The 23,802-nt window shown below is 46.3% G+C and overlaps 1 protein-coding gene across 1 annotated transcript in view; it reads left to right on the forward strand.

The window, feature by feature from the left end:
• LOC144499283 (SH3 and multiple ankyrin repeat domains protein 2-like) overlaps window positions 1-19,780 on the forward strand; it is a 427,127-nt gene extending 407,347 nt beyond the window's left edge. The window contains exon 10 of the mRNA XM_078221398.1: window positions 17,237-19,780. Coding sequence (XP_078077524.1) covers window positions 17,237-17,804 — 568 coding nt within the window. The 3' untranslated portion in view covers window positions 17,805-19,780. The remainder of the gene's footprint in view (window positions 1-17,236) is intronic.
• Window positions 19,781-23,802: the final 4,022 nt, after the last annotated feature.

A 23,802-nucleotide genomic window follows, 5' to 3' on the forward strand; every position in this document is an offset into this window, starting at 1 on the left:
TTTCCTAAGAGGCAAACGTAGAAATTATGAGGTAAAGTTGGATTTAAGACGACATATATCAAGTCCTGTGGCTTGGAACACAAGAGTTATTGACTTTCCAATAGTAAAACAAAGAAAAAAAAAATCAACTTTCACTATTGCACAAGTGAATAAGTGGGTGGCACGGTGGCACAGTGGTTAGAACTGCTGCCTCACAGCGCCAGGGACCCGGGCTTGATTCCCGGCTTGGGTCACTGTCTGTGTGGAATTTGCATGTTCTCCCTGGTTCCCTCTCACAGTCTAAAGTTGTGCGGGTTAGGTGGATTGGCCATGCTGAATTGACCTCCAGTGTCAGGGGGATTGGCGGGGTGAATATGTGGGGTTACAGGGATTGGGCGGGATTGTTGTCTGTACAGGCTCGATGGGCCAAATGGCCTCTTTCTGTACTCTGAGATTCTATGATTCTAATAGAAAAAGAAAGATGTACAAGAAAAGAAAAATATTTTGCAGTGCAAATTAAGGTCAGATGGTTTAGCCTTCCCGACCAAAGTCCCCTATGAATTACTTCAATTTCATTTCTCTAACTTCATCTCAATCCAACAGCATTTTTCTTTTCCTTCCTCCCTCATGGACTTACTTAGTCTCCCTTTAAATGCCTCAACACTGCCTCAACTACTCTACATGGAAAGAATAAAGAGGTTTCTCCTTATTGAGTTTGGTGAGCACTGTGCTCACATTTGCAATGATTATTTCTAGATGTCAAAATTCTCCATTGAGAGTATTAAATAGAAAAGCTTCCCCCTGCAATGAGTTTAATCAACAGTCAATTTTACGCTATTGTGTCACAGCAGATTTGTTACAAGTTGCGAATTGAAAGGTAGCAACAGGACTGAGCCCATTTCACAGACTAAAACCAGTAATAACCAAAAACCTCATCTTTCAATGTAGCTAAAGCATTTCTCCATCGCAACAAAACCATGTTTGTTTAGATGATTGTAGCAATGAATATCCCTTCAATGAGGTACTTCTTTAAGATAAGCAATATAGTTGTTTTACCCACTGTGCCCCTCCCTGTAATTATCTACCCATTCAGAAGGTCCACTGGAGCTAGGGCAGTTAATTACCTATGACAAGGAAAAAAATACTCTATGGCACAAATATTTCTATGAACAGATACGCAGAATAACCTGAAATGAAAAGAATGTGTGCCAGAAGAATTCAGTAAGTCTGGCAGCATCTGTGCAGGGAGAAAGTTAATGCTCCGAGTTTGATATGATGACTCTTTGGAACTGAATACGTCTGTGTGTGCAGAATCCATCTCAACCCTTAACGTTCGGAGTATGGCTGGTGTCTGACTGTTTCTATGAGACCTTAAAGCGCATATTTATCCATTTTCAGCTGTGCGCACTTTCATGGCAGCACAGTGGTTAGCACTGCTTCCTCACTCCACCCCTGACTAAACTTCTTCCAACTCTTGAGGAAAGCCTTTACTGAGTTCCTGAATACCCAAAAAAAACTCCAAGGTGCCTACGAATGCCTGGCGCTGACCTGGGTTCAATTCCAGCCTTGGGTGACTCTCTGTGTGGAGTTTGCACGTTCTCCTGGTGTCTGTGTGGGTTTCCTGCGGGTGCTGTGGTTTCCTCCCACAGTCCAAAGATGTGCGGGTTAGGTGGATTGGCCATGCTAAATTGCCCATTAGTGTCCCCAAGATGTGTAGGTTAGGGTTAAATATGTGGGGTTATGGGGATAGGGCCTGGACAAGACGCTTTGTCAGAGAGTTGTGCAGACTCGATGGGCTGAATGGCCTCCTTCTGCACTGTAGGGATTCTATTATATTTCATCATTTTTAAGATGCTGCTTACATTCCTGCCTTTTTTTCTGTCATGAAACTTTTCTTCATTAATTTGATGAGTAACAGCCTGAATATAATGTAGCAGCTCTGTTTCTGATTAAGCTAAACTATGAATATTCTCATCGTAGCTCTCATTTTTCCAAATTGTGTTAGGAACATGTCAGAAAATGAGATGTGCAATAGCACAGGTTTTGTGGAATTCAACGTAAATTAATTCCGATCAACCAATCTAAGGCTGTGAAATGAATTTACTCCGGAGGAGCTGTCCCATGCTGGGAAAGATGATTCTTGTTCTGTGCTGAATTTGCTAATAACATGGTCGTACGGACCAACAATTGACCCCAGCATGCTTGATGTAAAAGATTGGGAAAATGGGTTAAATTTCCCACATAGCTTGCTAGCAAGGAATTAGAAAAAACAGCATTAAACTCACTCCACCCCTGACTAAACTTCTTCCAACTCTTGAGGAAAGCCTTTACTGAGTTCCTGAATACCCCAAAAAAACTCCAAGGTGCCTACGAATGCCTCCCTGCTGTGATATTTCCAGGATCTGAGCAGCATACACAGTGGCACAGTGGTTAGCACTGCTGCCTCACAGCGCCAGGGACCTGGGTTTGATTCCCGGCTTGGGTCACTCTGCGCAGAGTCTGCATGGTCTCCCCATGTCTGCGTGGGTTTCCTCCGGGTGCTCCGGTTTCCTCCCACAGTCCAAAGACGTGCTGGTTAGGTGCATTGGCCATGCTAAATTCTCCCTCAGTGTACCCAAACAGGCGCTGGAGTGTGGCAACTAGGGAATTTTCACAGTAACTTCATTGCAATGTAAGGCTACTTGTGATGAATGAGTAAAGTTTAAGAACGTTAATAGTTGGCCGGCGTCTGTGTGGCTAGCCTGGGACTCTTGCTTAGTCCGGTGCTGTCTTTTGGCATCTTTGATGGATCTCCTTAGATCATATCTGTATAGGTCAGGGTTGCCTGACTTGAACGCCTCAGACCTAGACTTCAGCAAGCAGTGGCTATCCCTATTCATCCACGGTTTCCAGTTGGGAAACACACTGATTTGCTTCGTTGACACACTGTACTTCTGCCATTCACACATTCCTATCACTTTATGGACACTTTTAGCACCTCTCTCAGCCTCCTTCATCCTCATTTACATTCCCTTTGTCCTAATACTGCCTCCCCCCCCCACCCCCATAGTATAAATCTTTTCTGATTTTCTTTGCTCTTGGCTCTGACTCCAAACTCAATGTTAGCTCTATTCTCTCTCCACAGATGCTGTCAGACCTGCTGAGATTTTCCAGCATTTTCTGTTTGTTTATCCATCACCTATGTTCAGTTCAATTCAATTCAACTTTATTGCCATTGTATAGTGCGCAAATACAACGCAAAGTGAGCTTGCAGGCTCCCAAGATATAAAGAAAAAGCAAATGCAAGTAGTCATTATAAAATAGGGCCAATAGTCATGAAGTGTATTTGTGCATATTGCACAATGCTCATTGCCGGAGAATATGTTAAAGGATGGAGTTCAGCTGGGTAACAGCTCTGGGGTAGAAACTGTTCCTGAGCCTGGTCGGACGGGCTTGAATGCATCTATAGCGCCTCCCAGATGGCAGGGGGTCAAACAGTCTATGGCTGGGGTGGGTGGGGTCTCTAGTAATCCTGAGAGATCTCCGCAGACAGTGTTTATGATAAATGTCCTGGACAGGCTAAAGGGACGATCCTTTAAAACAGAGATGAGGAGGAATTTCTTCAGCCAGAGAGTGGTGAATCTGTGGAACTCTTGGCTGCAGAAGGCTGTGGAGGCCAGGTCATAGAGGTTTACAGCATGGAAACAGGCCCTTCGGCCCAAGTTGTCCATGCCGCCCTTTTTTAAGCTCCTAAACTAATCCCAATTGCCCGCATTTGGCCCGTATCCCTCTATACCCATCTTATTTATGTAACTATCTAAATGCTTTTTAAAAGACAAAATTGTACCTGCCTCTACTACTACCTCTGGCAGCTTGTTCCGGACATACGCTATCCTCTGTATGAAAAAATTGCCCTTCTGGACCCTTTTGTATCTCTCTCCTCTCACCTTAAACCTATGCTCTCTAATTTTAGACTCCCCTACCTTTGGGAAAAGATATTGACTATCTAGCTGATCTATGCTCCTCGTTATTTTATAGACCTCTATAAGATCACCCCTTAGCCTCCTACGCTTCAGAGAAAAAAGTCCCAGTCTATCCAGCCTCCTCTGATAACTCAAACCATCAAGTCCCAGTAGCATCCTAGTAAACCTTTTCTGCACTCTTTCTAGTTTAATGATATCCTTTCTATAATAGGGTGACCAGAACAGCACACAGTAATCCAAGTGTGGCCTTACCAATGTCTTGTACAACTTCAACAAGATGTCCCAACTTCTGTATTCAGGTCATTGAGTGTCTTTAAGGCAGAGATAGATAGGTTCTTGATTAATAAGGGGATCAGGGGTTATGAGGAAAAGGCAGGAGAATGGGGATGAGAAAAATATCGGCCATGATCGAATGGCGGAGCAGACTCGATGGGCTGAGTGGCCTCATTCTGTTCCTATGTCTTATGGTTTTATGGCTGGTAGCTGGGTGCCAATAATGTATTGGGCAGTTTTGACTACCCACTGCAGAGCTTTCTGGTCAGAAATGGAGCAACTGCCGTACCACAATGTAGTTCCACCAGATGCTCTCTATTGTGCACCAGTAGAACACCTGTGTTCATTGACCGCCATTATCTTCCAGTCTGGGAGCACCTCAATTCTAAAAATTCTCACCTTCAGCTGAAAAGCTGAAGTCCCTTGCCCTTGGTATCCATCAACACACACTCCACGGCCTTGAAATCCATCTTGAAGTGTGGTATCCAAAACGTGAACACATCTGAGGCCCAGTCAGTGTGTTCTAATGATTTAGCTTTAAGCATTCCTTGCTTTGTATTATAAGCCTCTATGAAAGCTGGAGATCCCATATGTTTTAATGACTTGTCCACAAGACCATAAGATATAGGAGCAGATTTAGGCCATTCAGCCCATTGAATCTGCTCCGCCATTCAATCATGGCTGATATGATTCTCATCTCCATTCTCCTTCCTTGTCCCCGTAACGCTTGATCCCCTTATTAAGAACAAAGAACAGTACAGCACAGGAAACAGGCCCTTCGGCCCTCCAAGCCTGTGCCGCTCCTTGGTCCAACTAGACCAATCGTTTGTATCCCTCCATTCCCAGGCCGCTCATGTGACTATCCAGGTAAGTCTTAAATGATGTCAGCGTGCCTGCCTCCACCACCCTACTTGGCAGCGCATTCCAGGCCCCCACCACCCTCTGTGTAAAAAAACATCCCTCTAATATCTGAGTTATACTTTGCCCCTCTCACCTTGAGCCCGTGACCCCTCGTGAACGTCACTTCTGATCTGGGAAAAAGCTTCCCGCCGTTCACCCTATCTATCCCCTTCATAATCTTGTACACCTCTATTAGATCTCCCCTCATTCTCCGTCTTTCCAGGGAGAACAACCCCAGTTTACCCAATCTCTCCTCATAGCTAAGATCCTCCATACCAGGCAACATCCTGGTAAACCTTCTCTGCACTCTCTCTAACGCCTCCATATCCTTCTGGTAGTGCGGCGACCAGAACTGGACGCAGTACTCCAAATGTGGCCTAACCAGCGTTCTATACAGCTGCATCATCAGACTCCAGCTTTTATACTCTATACCCCGTCCTATAAAGGCAAGCATACCATATGCCTTCTTCACCTTCTCCACCTGTGTTGCCACCTTCAAGGATTTGTGGACTTGCACACCTAGGTCCCTCTGTGTTTCTATACTCCTGATGACTCTGCCATTTATTGTATAACTCCTCCCTACATTATTTCTTCCAAAATGCATCACTTCGCATTTATCCGGATTAAACTCCATCTGCCACCTCTCCGCCCAATTTTCCAGCCTATCTATATCCTGCTGTATTGCCCGACAATGCTCTTCGCTATCCGCAGGTCCAGCCATCTTCATGTCATCCGCAAACTTGCTGATTACACCAGTTACACCTTCTTCCAAATCATTTATATATATCACAAATAGCAGAGGTCCCAGTACAGAGCCCTGCGGAACACCACTGGTCACAGACCTCCAGCCGGAAAAAGACCCTTCGACCACTACCCTCTGTCTCCTATGGCCAAGCCAGTTCTCCACCCATCTAGCCACTTCTCCTTGTATCCCATGAGCCTTAACCTTCTTAACCAACCTGCCATGTGGGACTTTGTCAAATGCCTTACTGAAATCCATATCGACAACATCCACGGCCCTTCCTTCATCAACCGTTTTTGTCACTTCCTCAAAAAACTCCACCAAATTTGTAAGGCACGACCTCCCTCTTACAAAACCATGCTGTCTGTCACTAATGAGATTGTTCCGTTCTAAATGCACATACATCCTGTCTCTAAGAATCCTCTCCAACAACTTCCCTACCACGGACGTCAAGCTCACCGGCCTATAATTTCCTGGGTTATCTCTGCTACCCTTCTTAAACAACGGGGCCACATTCGCTATCCTCCAATCCTCAGGGACCTCACCCGTGTCCAAAGAAGCGACAAAGATTTCCGTCAGAGATATTGATCAAGAACCTATCTATCTCTGTCTTAAGGACACTCAATAACCTGGTTTCCACAGCCCTCTGTGGCAATGAGTTCCACAGATCCACTGCCCTCTGGCTGGAGAAATGCCTCCTCATCTCAGTTTTAACGGAGAGTCCCTTCATTCCGAGGTTGTGCCCTCGAGTTCTAGTCTCTCCCGCTAGTGGAAACATCCTCTCTATCCAGGCCTCTCAGTATTCTGTAAGTTTCAATTAGATCCCCCTCATCCTTCTAAACTCCATGGAGTACAGACCCGGACTCCTCAAGTGCTCCTCATATGACAAACCCTTAATTCCTGTGATCATTCTTGTGAACCTCCTGTCATATTCAAAGATTTCTGTGTGTGCAACCCCACTTCAAAGGTAATTCCTGATTTGCAAGTTTTGGTAAGGGCATTAGTATATTTATATGGTGTTATATGAATATAAGCAAAAATGCATTGCCTCGCCACTGATTATTTTAAAAATAATTGAGACAATATAGGGAGGACAAAGAGGAACTTCAATGAAAGTTTTCAGAATATGTGAAGGACCTTTATCAAAAACATGGAAAAACTATTTTCTCTCCTTCGTAAGTTGATGACAACAGATATCAAATTAAAATTGTCACTCGGTGTGAGAGCAGAGAGGTTAGAGTAAATGTCTGTGAGGAGTCTTGGATGGATTACTTTGCCACAGGGAATGGTTGAGGAATAGTCCACAGCATTCTCCAAGGGGCAATTGGATCAACATTTGGAGCAGAGAGAGGAATTGAGAGGGCAGGCAGGGGCAGTTTTGGACTACTTTTAGCTAAGGTCCGGACCAGATGTGAGGGCCCTCTGAAAAGAGTGCAAACCCTTAGACTCCTGTAGCCTCTTTCACCACCGCAGGGCGAGCTAAGAAAATGCAGCAGCCAATTTGCATCCATTAAGGTCCCACAAATGGCAATGTGATTAAAAACCAGGCGTTCTGCTGGGGTGATGTTGAGGATCAACAACTGCCTGAGCAGGACAAGGGAGAACCTCTGCTCCTCCATGCTCCCTTAGCTTTTATGATTCGATGGGTGAAGGAGGATTCAAAGTGCTTCCCGCTCCTGCTTGAATTGTTTGGTGTTTTGATTTATTATTGTCACATGTATTGGGATGCAGTGAAAAGTATTGTTTCTTGCGCGCTATACAGACAAAGCATACCATTCATAGAATCCCTACAGTGCAGAAGGAGGACATTCGGCCCATCGAGTCTGCACTGACAACAATCCCACCCAGGCCTTATCCCCATAATCCCACATATTTACCCTGCTAATCCCTCTGACACTAAGGAGCAATTTGCCATGACCAATACACCTCACCCACACATCTTTGGACTGTGGGAGGAAACTGGAGCACCCAGAGGAAAGGCACGGGAGAATGTGCAAACTCCACACAGACAGTGACCTAAGCCGGGAATCGAAACCGGGTCCCTGGCACTGAGGCAGCAGTGCTAACCACTCTGCCACCACGTCGCCCCCATTCATAGAGTACGTAGGGGAGAAGGGAAGGAGAGGGTGCAGAATATAGTTTTACAGTTACCGACAGTGTGTAGAGAAAGATCAACTTAATATATGGTTGATCCATTTAAAAGCCTGATGGCGGCAGGGAAAAAGCTATTCTTGAGTTGGTTGATACGTGATCATAGACCTTTATCTTTTCCCAATGGAAGAAGGTGGAAGAGAGTAAGTCAGGGGTTGCGTGGGGCCCTTGATTATGCTGGCTGCTTTCCCTAGGCAGCAGGAAGCGTAGGTGGAATCTTTGGATAGGAGGCTGGTTCATGTAATGGACTGGGCTACTTTTGTAGTACCCTTTGTGGTTCCCTGCAGTCTTGGACAGAGCAGGAGCTATACCAAGCTGTGATACATCCATGCATTTTGGTAGATCGAACCAGGGCAGGACTTACTCAGTTAATGGTGGGGAGAGTTATAGAACAAAGAGATCGAGGAGTACAGGTTCATAGCTCCTTGGAAGTGGAGTCACAGGTGGATAGAATGGTGAAGAAGGCATTCGGCATGCTTGGATTCATTGGTCAGAACATTGAATACAGGATGTGGGACGTTGTATTGAAGTTGTAAAAGACATTAGATAGGCCACACTTGGAATACTGTGTACAGTTTTGGTCACCCTATTATAGAAAGGATATTATTAAATTAGGAATAGTGCAGAAAAGATTTACTAGGATGCTACTGGGACTGGTTTGAGTTATAAGGAGAGGCTAGATAGACTGGGGCTTTTTTCCCTGGAGCGTTAGAGGCTTAGGGGTGATCTTATCGAGGTCTATAAAATAATGAGGGGCACAGATCAACTAGGTAGTCAACAACTTTTCCCAAGGAAAGGGGAGCCTAAAACTAGAGGGCATAGGTTTAGGGTGAGGGGGGAGAGATACAAAAGGATCCAGAGGGGCAAATTTTTCTCACACGGTGGTGAGTGTCTGGAACGAGCTGCCAGAGGTAGCAGTAGCGGCGGGTACAGTTTTGTCTTTTAAAAAGCATTTAGACAGTTACATGGGTAAGATAGGTATAGAGGGATATGGGCCAAATGGGGGCAATTGGGACTAGCTTTATGGTAAAATGGAGAGGGCGGCATGGACAAGTTGGGCTGAAGGGCCTGTTTCCATGCTGTAACCCTCTATGACTCTAAAGGATCTTTCTATGGTGCATCTGTAAAGATTGGTGAGAGTCATAGCAGACATGCTGAATTTCCTTCACCTTCTGAGAAAGTAGAGGCGTTGGTGGGCTTTCTTAACTATAGCGTCAGTGTGGAGGGGCCAGGACAGGTTGTTGGTGGTCTGGGCACCTAGAAACCTGAAGTCCACGACCATTTCCACTTCATCACCGTTGATGTAGACAGGGGCATGTCCTTCATTACGCTTCCATTTCACCAGATTCTCTCTCTCTCTTTCCCGTACTCTGTCTCCTCATCGTTTGAGACCCAACCCACTATGGTGGTGTCATCATCAATGATGTTGCTGCAGTTGAATATCCTGCCTCCATTCACTGCCCAACCTTAAACAGAAATAATGTCTACTTGGCCAATCCTATGGTGCAGCACATTTCCCACTGAGCCCTACAGGATAGTCAACATCCTCGGGAGGGCATTTTAATGCTGAATCTAAAGATTCGATTCTAATTTGAGCTTTAGTGCTCTCCACGGGAGAACATTTGTCAAGCTGCAAGATTCAGATGTAGTCCAGAGCAGTGACGTGTTGCTTATCGAGCACCCGAGAGAGGGGTAGGAAACTAGGCTAGACTGGTCACACACCGCGAAGCCCATTGCCACATAACTACTGGCTGAGGTAGCAGCGCAGCCTTTCCATCCTTCTAACTGAAGCACCAATCTTGTGGTGAGAAATTTGGAAGCAAATCGGGTCCCTGGGGTCCAAACTATGAATTACAAACAGAATGAAGAAGTGGGAACCTAACAGATGCAGAATAACAAATTCACGTTCATAGACAGGAAGCCACGGCTGCTGGAAGTTTGACTTCAAAACACAAAATCGCTTTTGTGTGTTTGGCCTGCCTAATGTACAGCAGACTGCATCATGAGCAGCGCATTCTCAATTGAAAGAGGCACAAGTGAATCGATGTTTTTGTCTCGAAGTGGTGTTTGGAACCTGAGAGAAAGGTATGAGGTGAAAGAGCAGATTGTCGCATCTTCCGTGCTTGCACGGAGCACAGAGGAGGAAGATTGGGAGTGTTAGGTGAGTGGGCGAGGGTCCCTACAGAGGGGTAGATGTGACTGGCAGCTTCAAAAATGGAGTGGAGGATAATCTGTTGAATGCGGAACTGGTGAGTGGCACAGTGGTTAGCACTGCTGCCTCACAGCGCCAGGGACTCTGGTTCAATTCCAGCCTTAGGTGACTGTCTGTCTGTGTGGAGTTTGCATGTTCTCTGCGTGGGTTTCCTCTGGTTTCCTCCTACAGTCCAAAGGTGTGCGGGTTAGGTGGATTGGCCATGCTATATTGCCCCTTGGTAGCCAAAGGTTTGTAGGTTAGGGGAATTAGCCACGGTAAATATATGGAGTTACGGGCATAGAGCCTGGGTGCGATTGTTGTCGGAGAGTTGGTGCAGGCTCGATGGGCCAAATGGTCTCTTTCTGCACGGTAGGGATTCTATGATGTAGTGGAAGGTGAGGAGAAGAGGAATCCTGTAGTGATTTGGGGTTAAGGGGAAGGGGTTGTGGATGGCGGGGGTGAAAGGATGAGAGTAAAAGTGTAAAAGATGCGAGCAGAAACGACAGAGGGTTTCCGGCTGTGATTTACGTCTATCCCTGGCGGTTTTGTCACATGGTCTGCTCCTACCCTCAAGCCATTGGTGTATTAACACATCCGTCCTTCCTCCACCAATCGGAAAGCAAAAGTCTCATTACCGATTTAATGACATTTGACTGTCGGCCAAACAGCCCTATTTTTCCCCATTTCTATCTCTGCTCAAGAGAAATGCTTCCAAAATCCACATTTAAAAAGGAAAATCATCCTTTTTTAATGTTGTGATGATTATTACAGTAAGAGTTTTAACAACACCAGGTTAAAGTCCAACAGGTTTATTTGGTAGCAAATACCATTAGCTTTCGGAGTGCTGCTCCTTCGTCAGATGGAGTGGAAATGTGCTCTCAAACAGGGCACAGAGACACAAAATCAAGTTACAGAATACTGATCAGAATGCGAATCCCTACAGCCAACCAGATCTTAAAGATACAGACATTGTGGGTGACAGGCATTCAGCCTCTGATCTTCAGGTAAGCGTTCTCCAAGGCGGCCTTCACGACACACAGCGCAGAGTCGCTGAGCAGAAACTGATAGCCAAGTTCTGCACACATGAGGACGGCCTAAACCGGGATGTTGGATTTATGTCGCATTATCAGTAACCCCCACAGCTTGCCTCCTGGACTTGCGGGCTACCCTGTCTGGAGACAATACACATCTCTTTAACCTGTGCTTAATGCTCCCTCCACCCACATTGTCTGTATCTTTAAGATCTGGTTGGCTGTAGGGATTCGCATTCTAATCAGTATTCTGTAACTTGATTTTGTCTCTGTGCCCTGTTTGAGAGCACATTTCCACTCCATCTGACGAAGGAGCAGCGCTCCGAAAGCTAATGGTATTTGCTACCAAATAAACCTGTTGGACTTTAACCTGGTGTTGTTAAAACTCTTACTGTGTTCACCCCAGTCCAATGCCGGCATCGCCACATCGTGATGTTTATTATCCAGAATTGCACACTACAGTATCCTATTCCTGGAGACTCCAGGCCCACCTTGGAGGGTTAGCAACTGTGGTGAGGGCCCTGCCAACCAGGGCCTGGGTGGCGGGGTGTGGCCGGGGGAGTGGGGTAGTTCCTCAGTTGAGGAAGGGGGAATGCATATTAGAAGCACAATGATGGAAGGCAGCATCATCAGGACAAATGCGATGGAGACGGAAAGTGGGAGGTTGGAATGTTACCACCGTTCATGCCAGTGGGATTTTCCCATAGAATCACAGAATCCATTCAGTGCAGAAGGAGGTCATTCAGCCCATCAAGATGGCACTGATAACAATCCCACCCAGCCCTACCCCTGCAATGCCATGCATTCACCCTGCTAATCCCCCTAACACTAAGGGGCAATTTAGCATGGCCAATCAACCTAACCTGCACACCTTTGGACTGTGGGAGGAAACCAGAGCACCCGGAGGAAACCCACGCAGACACTGGGAGAAGGCGCAGACTGTGAACAGAGTGACCCGAGGCTGGAATTGAACCCAGGTCCCTGACGTTGAGGCAGCAGTGCTAACCACTGTGCCACCGTGCCGCCCATCCCACTGCAATGAATGGAGATTTGGCTGGGTGCCAAATTCTCCGACCTCGCTGCAGCGGGAGCGTGGCGTGAACGGCTGGTAAGATCGCGCCCAGAGAATGGAGTGGCATCCTTGCTGGAAGTGGGGTGTGGGTGTGCTCGGAGCAGCTGAGGAGGTCAGTGGGCTTGTAGAGGGACATTAACCTTTAGCCTACCCCTTGAAAACCGAGGCAGTGGATTGGAGTAAGGGGAGGGGATAGTCAGAAATGGGCTTTGTGAAGGAGAAAGGGGGTGGGGTATTCGAAGCCAAGCTGATATTTTCCAGTTTGGGGTGGGCACTAATTCAGTCTTCAGTGGGCTGCAGAAAGAGGTGGGGGATAGGGCAACCTGTGTAGGATCGGAGGAACGTTTCCCCAAAAAAGGCAGACTGAACCGGGAGCCGTGAGATACCTATTGCCACACCTTCTATGGGGTGGAAGTGAGAGGAGTTGAAGGTGAAATTGTTCAATGTGAGAAGTTGTTCAGCCAGGCAGCGAAGGCACTGTACTAAATACTCTTTGTCATAATTGCATCAAAGAAGAAAAAGTATTTGCAAATTTTATTCAAGTGGCGACGTTAACTTCAAGATTTGGGGATGTTCCTTTTTAAATGCAAATGACTGTGGATTATATTGAATCTGAAGGTTAAGTAAAGCAATCGCTCTCGCATAGCATGAAAAGTAAAGTTGGGACAATTTCAAACATTACAGTATGGGTATTTATTCGGCTCTGTCGAGGTGACAAGTATTCTGGCTGCTGAATCAGTAGTTGCTTAGCAACTAATGGCCTGGGCAACCTTGAATCAAGTGAATAATGTTGGCCTGATGAATGCAGGACAAAACGCTCTGTTGTTAAGCACAGGCAAAGACACCTCCAATACATTTCATTCTATGGCGTCTTTCATCTCATTATTAAAATTGTATTTGCTTTTCTGATTGCTGTTTGCTGAAGACCCTCCTTTTCACGGAGTGTAAACCCCAACTCTGAAGTATAAATTGCTGCTTTGTTTTGAGCTTTTCTTTTCATTATTTCCACAGAAAGTACCAAATTGCCAAAACATTAAGAAATGGTGGGGCGACACGGTGGTCAGCACTGCTGCCTCACAGCGCCAGGGACTCCCAGGTTCGATTCCCAGCTTGGGTCACTGTCTGTGTCTACGCATTCTCCCCATGTCTGCACGGGTTTCCTCCGGGTGCTGCGGTTTCCTCCCACACTCCAATAGATGTGCTGGTTAGGTGCATTGGCCATGCTAAATTCACCCTCGGTGTGCCCGAACAGATGCCGGAGTGTGGCGACTAGGGGATTTTCACAGAAACTTCATTGCAGTGTGAGCCAACTTGTGACTAATTAATAAATTTTAACTTTAAAAATTCTGAAATTAACATTAGCATTAATTCCACTGCTAATGACCATGCTATAAGAAATGGATTAAGAACATAAGAAATAGGAGCAGGAGTAGGCCATCTAGCCCCTCGAGCCTGCCCCGCCATTCAATAAGATCATGGCTGATCTGAAGTGGATCAGTTCCACTTACCCGCATGATCCCTATAACCGCTAATTCCCTTACCTATCAGGAATCCATCTATCCGTGATTTAAACATATTCAACGAGGTAGCCTCCACCACTTCAGTGAGCAGAGAATTCCAGAGATTCACCACCCTCTGAGAGAAGAAGTTCCTCCTCAACTCTGTCCTAAACTGACCCCCCTTTATTTTGAGGCTGTGCCCTCTAGTTCTAGCTTCCTTTCTAAGTGGAAAGAATCTCTCCACCTCTACCCTATCCAGCCCCTTCATTATCTTATAGGTCTCTATAAGATCCCCCCTCAGCCTTCTAAATTCCAACGAATACAAACCCAATCTGCTCAGTCTCCTCATAATCAACACCCCTCATCTCTGGTATCAACCTGGTGAACCTTCTCTGCACTCCCTCCAAGGCCAATATATCCTTCCGCAAATAAGTTGTTCTATCTGTGATGCCGCACTATGCCACAGAGTTCGGCCCTCAGGCCCCAACTATTTATAATCTATATTAATGACTTGGATACAGGAATAGTAAGTACCACGGCCAGATTTGCAGGTGGCACTAAAATAGGTGGGATAGTAAGTTGCGAAAATGAAATAAATTTACAAATGGATATGGATAGGTTAAATGAATGGAGCAAAATGTGGCAGATGTGGATAAGTGTGAGGTTATCCATTTTGGTAGGAAAAATACAAAAGGCAAATTATTATTTAAATGAAAGGGATACAGAGCAATGGTGAATGGCTGTTTCTGGACAGCAGGAAGATAGATATGGTGTTCTCCAAGGGTTGGTGTTAGGACCCTGTTTTTCCTTGACGTTTATATAGAAATGAAGGAGACATTTTGGCTGGAATTTTCCAGCAGTTCACACCAGCGGGATTCTTCAGTCCCGCTGCAATGAACGGAGATTTGGCTGAGCGCCAAATTCTCCATCCTTGCTTGTAGCAGCAGCAGGAGTGATTGGCTGGAGAATTCCGGCCTTTGTGTGCAGGGCACAATTTGCAAATAACACCAAACCTGGAAGTATGGTGAGCTGTGAGGTTAGAGGTAGACATAGTAAGAAGTCTCACAAAACCAGGTTAAAGTCCAACAGGTTTATTTGGTAGCAAACGCCACTCGCTTTCGGAGCGCTGCTCCTTCATCAGGTGGAGTGGGAGATCTGCTCACAAACGGGGCACACAGAGACGCAAACTCAATTTACAGAATAATGATTAGAATGTGAGTCTTTACAGCGAATCAAGTCTTAAAGGTACAGACAATGTGAGTGGAGAGAGCATTAATCACAAGTTAAAGAGATGTGTATTGTCTCCAGACAGTTCTCTTCCTGTTGGGGAACACTTCAGCGGTCACGGGCATTCGGCCTCTGATCTTCGGGTAAGCGTTCCCCAAGGCGGCCTTCAGGACACACGACAGCGCAGAGTCACTGAGCAGAAACTGATAGCCAAGTTCTGCACGCATGAGGACGGCCTCAACCGGGACCTTGGGTTCATGTCACACTATCTGTAACCCCCACAACTTGCCTGGGCTTGCAAAATCTCACTAGCTGTCCTGTCTGGAGACAATACACATCTCTTTAACCTGTGCTTAACCCTCTCTCCACTCACATTGTCTGTCTGTACCTTTAAGACTTGATTAGCTGTAAAGACTCTAATTCCGGTCATTATTTTGTAAATTGAGTTTCTGTCTTTATATGCCCTGTTTGTGAATAGAACTCCCACTCACCTGACGAAGGAGCAGCGCTCCGAAAGCGAGTGGCATTTGCTACCAAATAAACCTGTTGGACTTGAACCTGGTGTTGTGAGACTTCTTACTGTGTTTACCCCAGTCCAACGCCGGCATCTCCACATCAGGTTAGAGGTAAAGCAAGGGGACGTGCAGGACAGACAGATATCTGGCAGATGGTATTTTAATATTGAGAAAGTTCAATTTGGTAGGAAGAATGAGGAGAGAATGTAAAATAAAGGTACAATTCTGAGCAGAGGGACCCGAGGACATATGTCCGCAAACCGTTGAAGGTAAGTTGAGAATGTGGTTATGAAACGCATTGTTCTGGGTTTTATAAATTGAATCATAGAATACAAGGAAATTATGATAAATCTGCATTAAGCACAGGTTCGGCCTCAACTAGAAGATGTGTCCAAAGATGTGCGGGTTAGGTTGATTGGCCATGCTAAAATTGCCCTTAGTGTCCTGAGATGCGTAGGTTAGAGGGATTAGTGGGTAAAATATGTAGGAGTATGGGGGTAGGGCCTGGGTGGGATTTTGGTCGGTGCAGACTCGATGGGCCAAATGGCCTCTTTCTGTGCTGTAGGGTTTCTATGATTCTATGATTTCTAGAAGACTTGCTCCCAGTTCTGGGCACCACACTTTAAGGAGAATGTGAAGGCTTTAGAGAGAATGTAGAAAAGATTCACGAAAATGGTTCCAGGGATGAAGATCCAGTTACCTGGTTAGATGGGAGCAGTTGGAACTGTCCTCTTTGGAGAAGAAGGGATTAAGAGGAGATTTGATGGAGGGTGTTCAGAACTGTGAGGGATCCGGTCAGAGTAAATCGGGAGAAAGTGTTGCTGTTGATCAAGAATCCAGCAACAGGGGAGGTGATGGCCTAGTCGTATTATCACCAGACTATTAATCCAGAAACTCAACTAATGTTCTGGACATCCGGGTTCCAGTCCTGTCACGGCAAATGGTGGAATTTGAATTCCATAAAATAAAATCTGGAATTGAGTCTACTGCTGACCATGAAACCAATGTTGATTGTCGGAAAAACCCATCTGGTTCACTAATGTCCTTTGGGGTAGGAAATCTGCCATCCTTACCTGGTCTGGCCTACATGTGACTCCAGAGCCACAGCAATGCGGTTGATTCTTCAATGCCCTTGGGCAACTGGGAATAGGCAATAAAGGCTGGCCTAGCCAGTGATGCCCACGTCCCATGAAAGAATAAAAAAACATGAGGAAACAGGGAGTGGTTGGGGTTTGAAATACACCGACTTGGTATGGGGGAGACAGATTCTGTTGTGGCTTTCTGAGCTGTGGAAACTTTCAGGGTTATGGAGTGCAGTTGGAGGGAGTGGGACTAGGTGAGTTGCTCTTACAGGGGGCTGGCATTGATCGGATGGGTCGAATGGCCACCTGTGCTGCAAACATTTCATCATCCTGTGAAACTTCCTTCCCATCCCTTTTAAATTTGACTTTCATTTAATTTGTGTCTCCTCCCAATTTTGATTGGCGGGCAGGGAAGGGATGGCATCTAAAATAAGCAGTCTTACATCCTGCCTGAAAGATAGGCAGCTCAAAAAAATATTTAAAGGACTGTACAGCAGCTGATAACTAGGGATGATACGACTCCACGACGCCACACTTTCCTTCCTCATCCCAGCCATAGCTCCAAAGCAAATAAATTAACTCTTTTTTTTTATGTGACTTGTTCCACAGGATTTCTGATGGAGTAAACAGTCCTTCAGGTGTGCAGCGGAATGCAACTGTAACTTTCACCATTCGGCCTGGAACCAGCCAACCAATCACCGTTCAGAACCGGACGTCAGATTTTGACAGTATGACCATTTTGAAACGAGCTCCAAGCCCCGTGGCCTCCCTGACAGACGGTGGCCAGGCCCCCCGGCCTTCCTCCCTCCCGGCGGTGGTCCCCTCGCCTACTCTCTCCGATGCCTTCGGCTTCCAAGGCCAGCCGCTTGCCGGGGACGGGCATTTTGGCGCCCAGCCAGGCCGCAGCCGGTCCCCCTCTCCGTCCACGCTGCAGCAGCCGGCCTCGAACAAACCCTTCGCCGCCAAGGCCGTCCTCCTTTGGACTAAACACGACGTGGCGGACTGGCTGGACACTTTGAACCTCGGCGAGCACAAAGATGCGTTTTTGGATAACGAGATAGACGGGACCCACTTGCCGTCGCTTCAGAAGGAAGACTTGATCGATCTCGGGGTGACGAGAGTGGGGCATCGAATGAACATCGAGCGAGCTCTAAGACAGCTACTATTGGTCAGATAAACGTTTATTTGAATGCTTTACAAAGTAACTAAAAAGATCTCCCATTATTTTTGTCAACAGTCTACATTCACCATAGCTCTGGCTGGAATATAATGTGCGACTGAAATATTTTTAAAAGCTCAGCATGAACATTTGTTCCGGAAAAAAAAAAGCCTCTAGTACATTTATAAGCACAAATAAGTTGACAGTATCAGTGGCTCATCAGTCAAGCAATTCCGTGCGCCACTGATGTGCTGAGAAGAGTAGTGCAAAAGTGAAGATCCTTTTGTGATGTAAATATACTACAGCATAATCTATATTTTGAACGATGACCTTTTAATATTGACCTCACTTGGACATGTCTCTTAATGATACTGTAGTTGAACCAGCAGAGCTGTGTTATATACTTTCTACGTTGGCTAGTACAGTATTTCTTCATGAGGATCGCAATCAATATTGTAAACGATGTGAAGCAGATCAGCTCACCACCACCTCCCCCCACTCCACCCCCCCACCCCCATTTCCTGCCCCCTTTTTTTTCCCCCCCTTTTGGACAAGAGAGTGATGCTGACCAGAATTTAGTTTCCTTTCTGCTGAGCAGTCTTTTATCATTTCCAGTATTGTTATTGTGAGGGGAGAAAGAAGTATGAAGCTCTTTTAACTTTTCACATTTTGACACACACAATCTCCAATACTCTATTCCATGATGGGGGCACTGTTGTAGCATTTGTCCAATTCTTTCTTCGAATAGCTGAATACAAGATTTTGGTTTTTTTTTCTTGGTGTTGCCGTGTCTTTTCCGACGCTGTTGTCAGGAGGTGCTCTCGAGAACAGCGACCGAGGGTGTTGAACTGAGTCATTATTGTCTTCCAAAAGAGGCAGTTGATTTACCACAATTATCTACTAAAGCAGGTCTGGAGCGTGCTCTGAATGGGCCTTGTCGATTTATCCCGCTTCGGAGCGGGGTGGGTTTGCTCGTCTGAGCTGTGTTAGGAAAACATATCTTACTGAAAATAAAATTTAACACAAAAAGGGGTTTTCTACTTGTCATTTTCGCTGCTATTCTTTTTTTCACAGCTATGTATACATTTTATCCTGGTAAATGGGTTAGCAACATGTAACGTTAAAGTATTCTAATCGAGGATCGGAGCTGCACAGTATAAACTAATTTTTGAACCCACTGTGCCAAAATACAAGTGAAGTTAAATCTGAGCAGATTTCTTTTGTTTTTGTTGAGTTAACGGTTGGCAGTGGATGCTTTTTGGGCCTGGCCTTTTTCTTTCCTCTGAGGTGGCTGGACATTTATCCTGATGAATCATATCCGTAGAACAGCAGGTAACGTGAGACGCCTTCTTGCCGCCATATTGCATACTCACTCACTCACCTTTTTAGGTCAGCTTTTCTGTTGCATATTGTAATTTTAAAAAAAAAAACTGACAATCTTAAAAACACTTAGTTTGTGTAACAATTGTGTATACAGTACCAAATCTCACGAGATGTAAATTGTGTATTAACATACAGGAACTCCAGTTTCCGGGAGACTTTGAGTGCACTTCATACTGTTAACTTCAGCAGGAGCAATTAGCTGTGACTATTGGGGAGGTTTTAATTCACAGGTTTTAATTCTTGCACAGCTCTTAGTATTTATTTGTGGTATTTATCATTTAGTTACATAGTTGATTCACTCACTCCTCTATAATTGCAGTTGAGGAATTATCCAGTTGATCTGGCAATGATTACATCAATGAGCCTACAATATCATTTTCTTTACAAATAATAGTCACTTAATTTTTTTTTATTTCGCTGGTGCATTAAGGTGTAACTCACTTTAATTTGTGTAAAAGACTTGTGTTCAGATTTTTAATGTTGCTGTAATTTCTGTGATTTGTATATCTTCATCTAGATTCCATTATTAAGAGCTCCTGTAACTTGCACTTTTCCCAACTTCTCAATAACTTGTATGGCAACCAAATTATTAAATAAGAAATAAATATTATAACAGCAAAGCAAAGTTGTGTTACTGATTGCAGAGGTTATGCCCGCTGGCCGGAATCCCCAGTTCCCTTCTTTTTGACCACTGTTAGTTATAGTTCCAAAAACTGGAAATGGAATTTAGTTTCTATTTACTCGAACTAATTCAAAAGTAGCCAATTGTTTTAAAATGTTTTCCCTAACTCTCTGCTGTTCAAAGTCCCTCTCTGATAGGCGCCACGCATTGATCGCAGGGGTAGGAATGTCAACTCTCAATAATGCTTCCGATTCCCTGTTGCCCCGTCTCCCATCCATCCCCCTCCCCTCCCCCACTGAGTCTCCCTCTCCCCCTCCCCCCATCACCACTCTCTCCACATCTCCTTCAATCAGTCTGACTTCCCCTGCCTTTCCCTTACAACCTCAAGCTCTCTCCTCAGACTCTTATTCTATTTCTCTTATTCTATCTCACTATCACTCCTGTTCTCTCCCCCCCCCCCCGTTCTCTCTCTCTCTCTCCCCGTTCTCTATCTATATCTCTCTCTCTCTATCTCTCCCCTCCTTCTCTCTCTCTATCTCTGCCCCTTCTCCCTCTCCCCCCCCTTCTCCCTCTATCTCTCCCCGTTCTCTCTCTATCTCTCCCCCTTCTCCCCCTCTCTCTCCCCCTTCTCCCTCTCTATCTCTTCCCCCCCTTCTCTCTCCCTTCTCTCTCTATCTCTCCCCTCCTTCTCTCTCTCTATCTCTGCCCCTTCTCCCTCTCCCCCCCTTCTCTCTCTATATCTCCCCCTTCACTCTCTATCTCTCCCTCCTTCTCTCTCTCTATCTCACCCCCCTTCTCTCTCTCCCTCACTTCTCTCTCTCTATCTCTCCCCCCCGCTTTCTCTCTCTCTCTCTTCCCCCCCTTCTCTCTCTCTATCTCTCCCCCTTCTCTCTCTCTATCTCTCCCCCTTCTCTCTCTCTATCTCTCCCCCTTCTCTCTCTCTATCTCTCCCCCCTTCTCTCTCTCTCTCTCTCTCCCCCTTCTCTCTCTATCTTTCCCCCCTTCTCTCTCTCTCTCTATCTCTCCCACCTTCTCTCTCTCGCCCTCTCACCCTCTCTCTCTCTCTCTCTCTCCCCCCCCCCCCGTCCTCTTGCCCTCTGTCCGTCCCCCCCCCCCCGTCCTCTTGCCCTCTGTCTCCCCCCCCCCCCCCCCCCCCCCCGTCCTCTTGCTCTTCCCCCTCCACCCCCCCCCCCCCGTCCTCTCGCTCTCCGCCCCCCGCCCTCTCGCTCTCCTCTCAGGCGCGCGCCCCCCCCCCCCCCCCCCCCCCCCCCCCCGGGTCCTGTCTCCCCACTCGCTCTCCAGATGTTACTGGAAATTTGCCATGTGAGAGATGAAAAGGATAGACCAGCATGCCACCAGTCTCCGATGCCACCAGTATGCATCGCAACTAGGTGCCTCTGAATATGATGCATCTCTGGCTCTGTCTGGCTCTCGCTCGCACTCTTGCCCGTTCTCGCTCTCTCACCTTCTCATAAGAATGAGAAGCAGGAGTAAGCAATTCAGACCCTTGATGGTCAGCCATTCAATTCAATGATGGTTGATCTTGTCTCAGTCTCAACTCCACTTTTCTGCCCGTTCTCCATAACCCTTCAAACCATTACAAAGAACAAAGAACAGTACAGCACAGGAAACAGGCCCTTCGGCCCTCCAAGCCTGTGCCGCTCATTGATCCAACTAGACCATTCGCTTGTATCCCTCCATTCCCAGACTGCTCATGTGACTATCCAGGTAAGTCTTAAACGATGCCAGCCTATCTGCCTCCACCACCCTACTTGGCAGCGCATTCCAGGCCCCCACCACCCTCTGTGTAAAAAAAGTCCCTCTGATATCTGAGTTATACCTCGCCCCTCTCACCTTGAGCCCGTGACCCCTTGTGATCATCACCTCCGACCTGGGAAAAAGCTTCCCACTGTTCACCCTATCTATACCCTTCATAACTTTGTACACCCCTATTAGGTCTCCCCTCATTCTCCATCTTCCCAGGGAGAACAAGCCCAGCTTACCCAATCTCTGCTCATAGCTAAGACCCTCCATACCAGGCAACATCCTGGTAAACCTTCTCTGCACCCTCTCTGAAGCCTCCACGTCCTTCTAGTAGTGCGGCGACCAGAACTGGATGCAGTACTCCAAATGTGGCCTAACCAGCATTCTATACAGCTGCAACATCAGACTCCAGCTTTTATACTCTATACCCCGTCCTATAAAGGCAAGCATACCATATGCCTTCTTCACCACCTTCGCTGCCACCTTCAAGGATTTGTGGACTTGCACACCTAGGTCATAGAAATAGAAACCCTACAGTGCAGAAGGAGGCCATTCGGCCCATTGAGTCTGCACCGACCACAATCCCACCCAGGCCCTTCCCCCATATCCCTACATATTTACCCGTTAATCCCTCTAACCTACGCATCTCAGGACTCTAAGGGGCAATTTTTAGCATAGCCAATCAACCTAACCCGCACATCTTTGGACTGTGGGAGGAAACCGGAGCACCCGGAGGAAACCCACGCAGACACGAGGAGAATGTGCAAACTCCACACAGACATTGACCCAAGCCGGGAATCAAACCCAGACCCCTGGAGCTGTGAAGCAGCAGTGCGAATCACTGTGCTACCGTGCCGCCAGGTCCCTCTGTGTTTCTATACTCTTGATGGCTCTGCCATTTATTGTATAACTCCCCCCTACATTAGTTCTTCCAAAATGCATCACTTCGCATTTATCTGGATTAAATTCCATCTGCCATTTCTCCGCCCAATTTTCCAGCCTATCTATATCCTGCTGTATTGTCCGACAATGTTCATCGCTATCCGCAAGTCCAGCCAACTTCGTGTCATCCGCAAACTTGCTGATAACACCAGTTACTCCTTCTTCCAAATCATTTATATATATCACAAATAGCAGAGGTCCCAGTACAGAGCCCTGCGGAACACCACTGGTCACAGACCTCCAGCCGGAAAAAGACCCTTCGACTGCTACCCTCTGTCTCCTGTGGCCAAGCCAGTTCTCTACCCATCGAGCCACTTCTCCTTGTATCCCATGAGCCTTAAACTTCTTAACCAACCTGCCATGAGGGACTTTGTCAAATGCCTTACTGAAATCCATATAGACGACATCCACGGACCTTCGTCAACCGTTTTTGTCACTTCCTCAAAAAACTCCTCCAAATTTGTAAGGCACGACCTCCCTCTTACAAAACCATGCTGTCTGTCACTAATGAGATTGTTCCATTCCAAATGCGCATACATCCTGTCTCTAAGAATCCTCTCCAACAACTTCCCTACCACGGACGTCAAGCTCACTGGCCTATGATTACCCGTGTTATCCCTGCTACCCTTCTTAAATAACGGTACCACGTTCGCTATCCTCCAATCCTCAGGGACCTCACCTGTGTCCAATGAAGAGACAGTTCTGTCAGAGGCCCAGCAATTACATCTCTTGTCTCCCTGAGCAGTCGTGGATAGATGCCATCAGGCCCTGGGGATTTGTCAGTTTTAATGTTACCTAAAAAACCTAACACTTCCTCCCTTGTAATGGAGATTCTCTCTAACGGGTCAACACCTCCCTCTGAGACACTCCCAGTCAACAAGTCCCCCTCCTTTGTGAATACCGATGCAAAGTATTCATTTAGGATCTCCTCTATTCCCTTGGGTTCTAAGCATAATTCCCCTCCTTTGTCCCTGAGAGGTCTGACTTTTTCCCTGACAACTCTTTTGTTCCTAACAGATGAATAAAATGCCTTGGGATTCTCCTTAATCCTGTCTGCCAAGAACATTTCGTGACCTCTTTTTGCCCTTCTAACTCGCCGTTTGAGTTCTTTCCTACTCTCTCTGTATTCCTCCAGAGCTCCATCTGTTTTCAGTTGCCTGGACCTAACGTATGCCTCTTTTCTTTTTGATCAGATCCTCAATTTCCCTGGTTATCCACGGCTCTCGAATCCTACCTTTCCTGTCCTTCCTTTTTACAGGCACATGCTTGTCCTGCAGCCTTATCAACTGTTCCTTAAAAGACTCC

The sequence above is a fragment of the Mustelus asterias genome, chromosome 9 (genome assembly GCF_964213995.1).
Source record: "Mustelus asterias chromosome 9, sMusAst1.hap1.1, whole genome shotgun sequence".
NCBI lineage: Eukaryota > Metazoa > Chordata > Chondrichthyes > Carcharhiniformes > Triakidae > Mustelus > Mustelus asterias.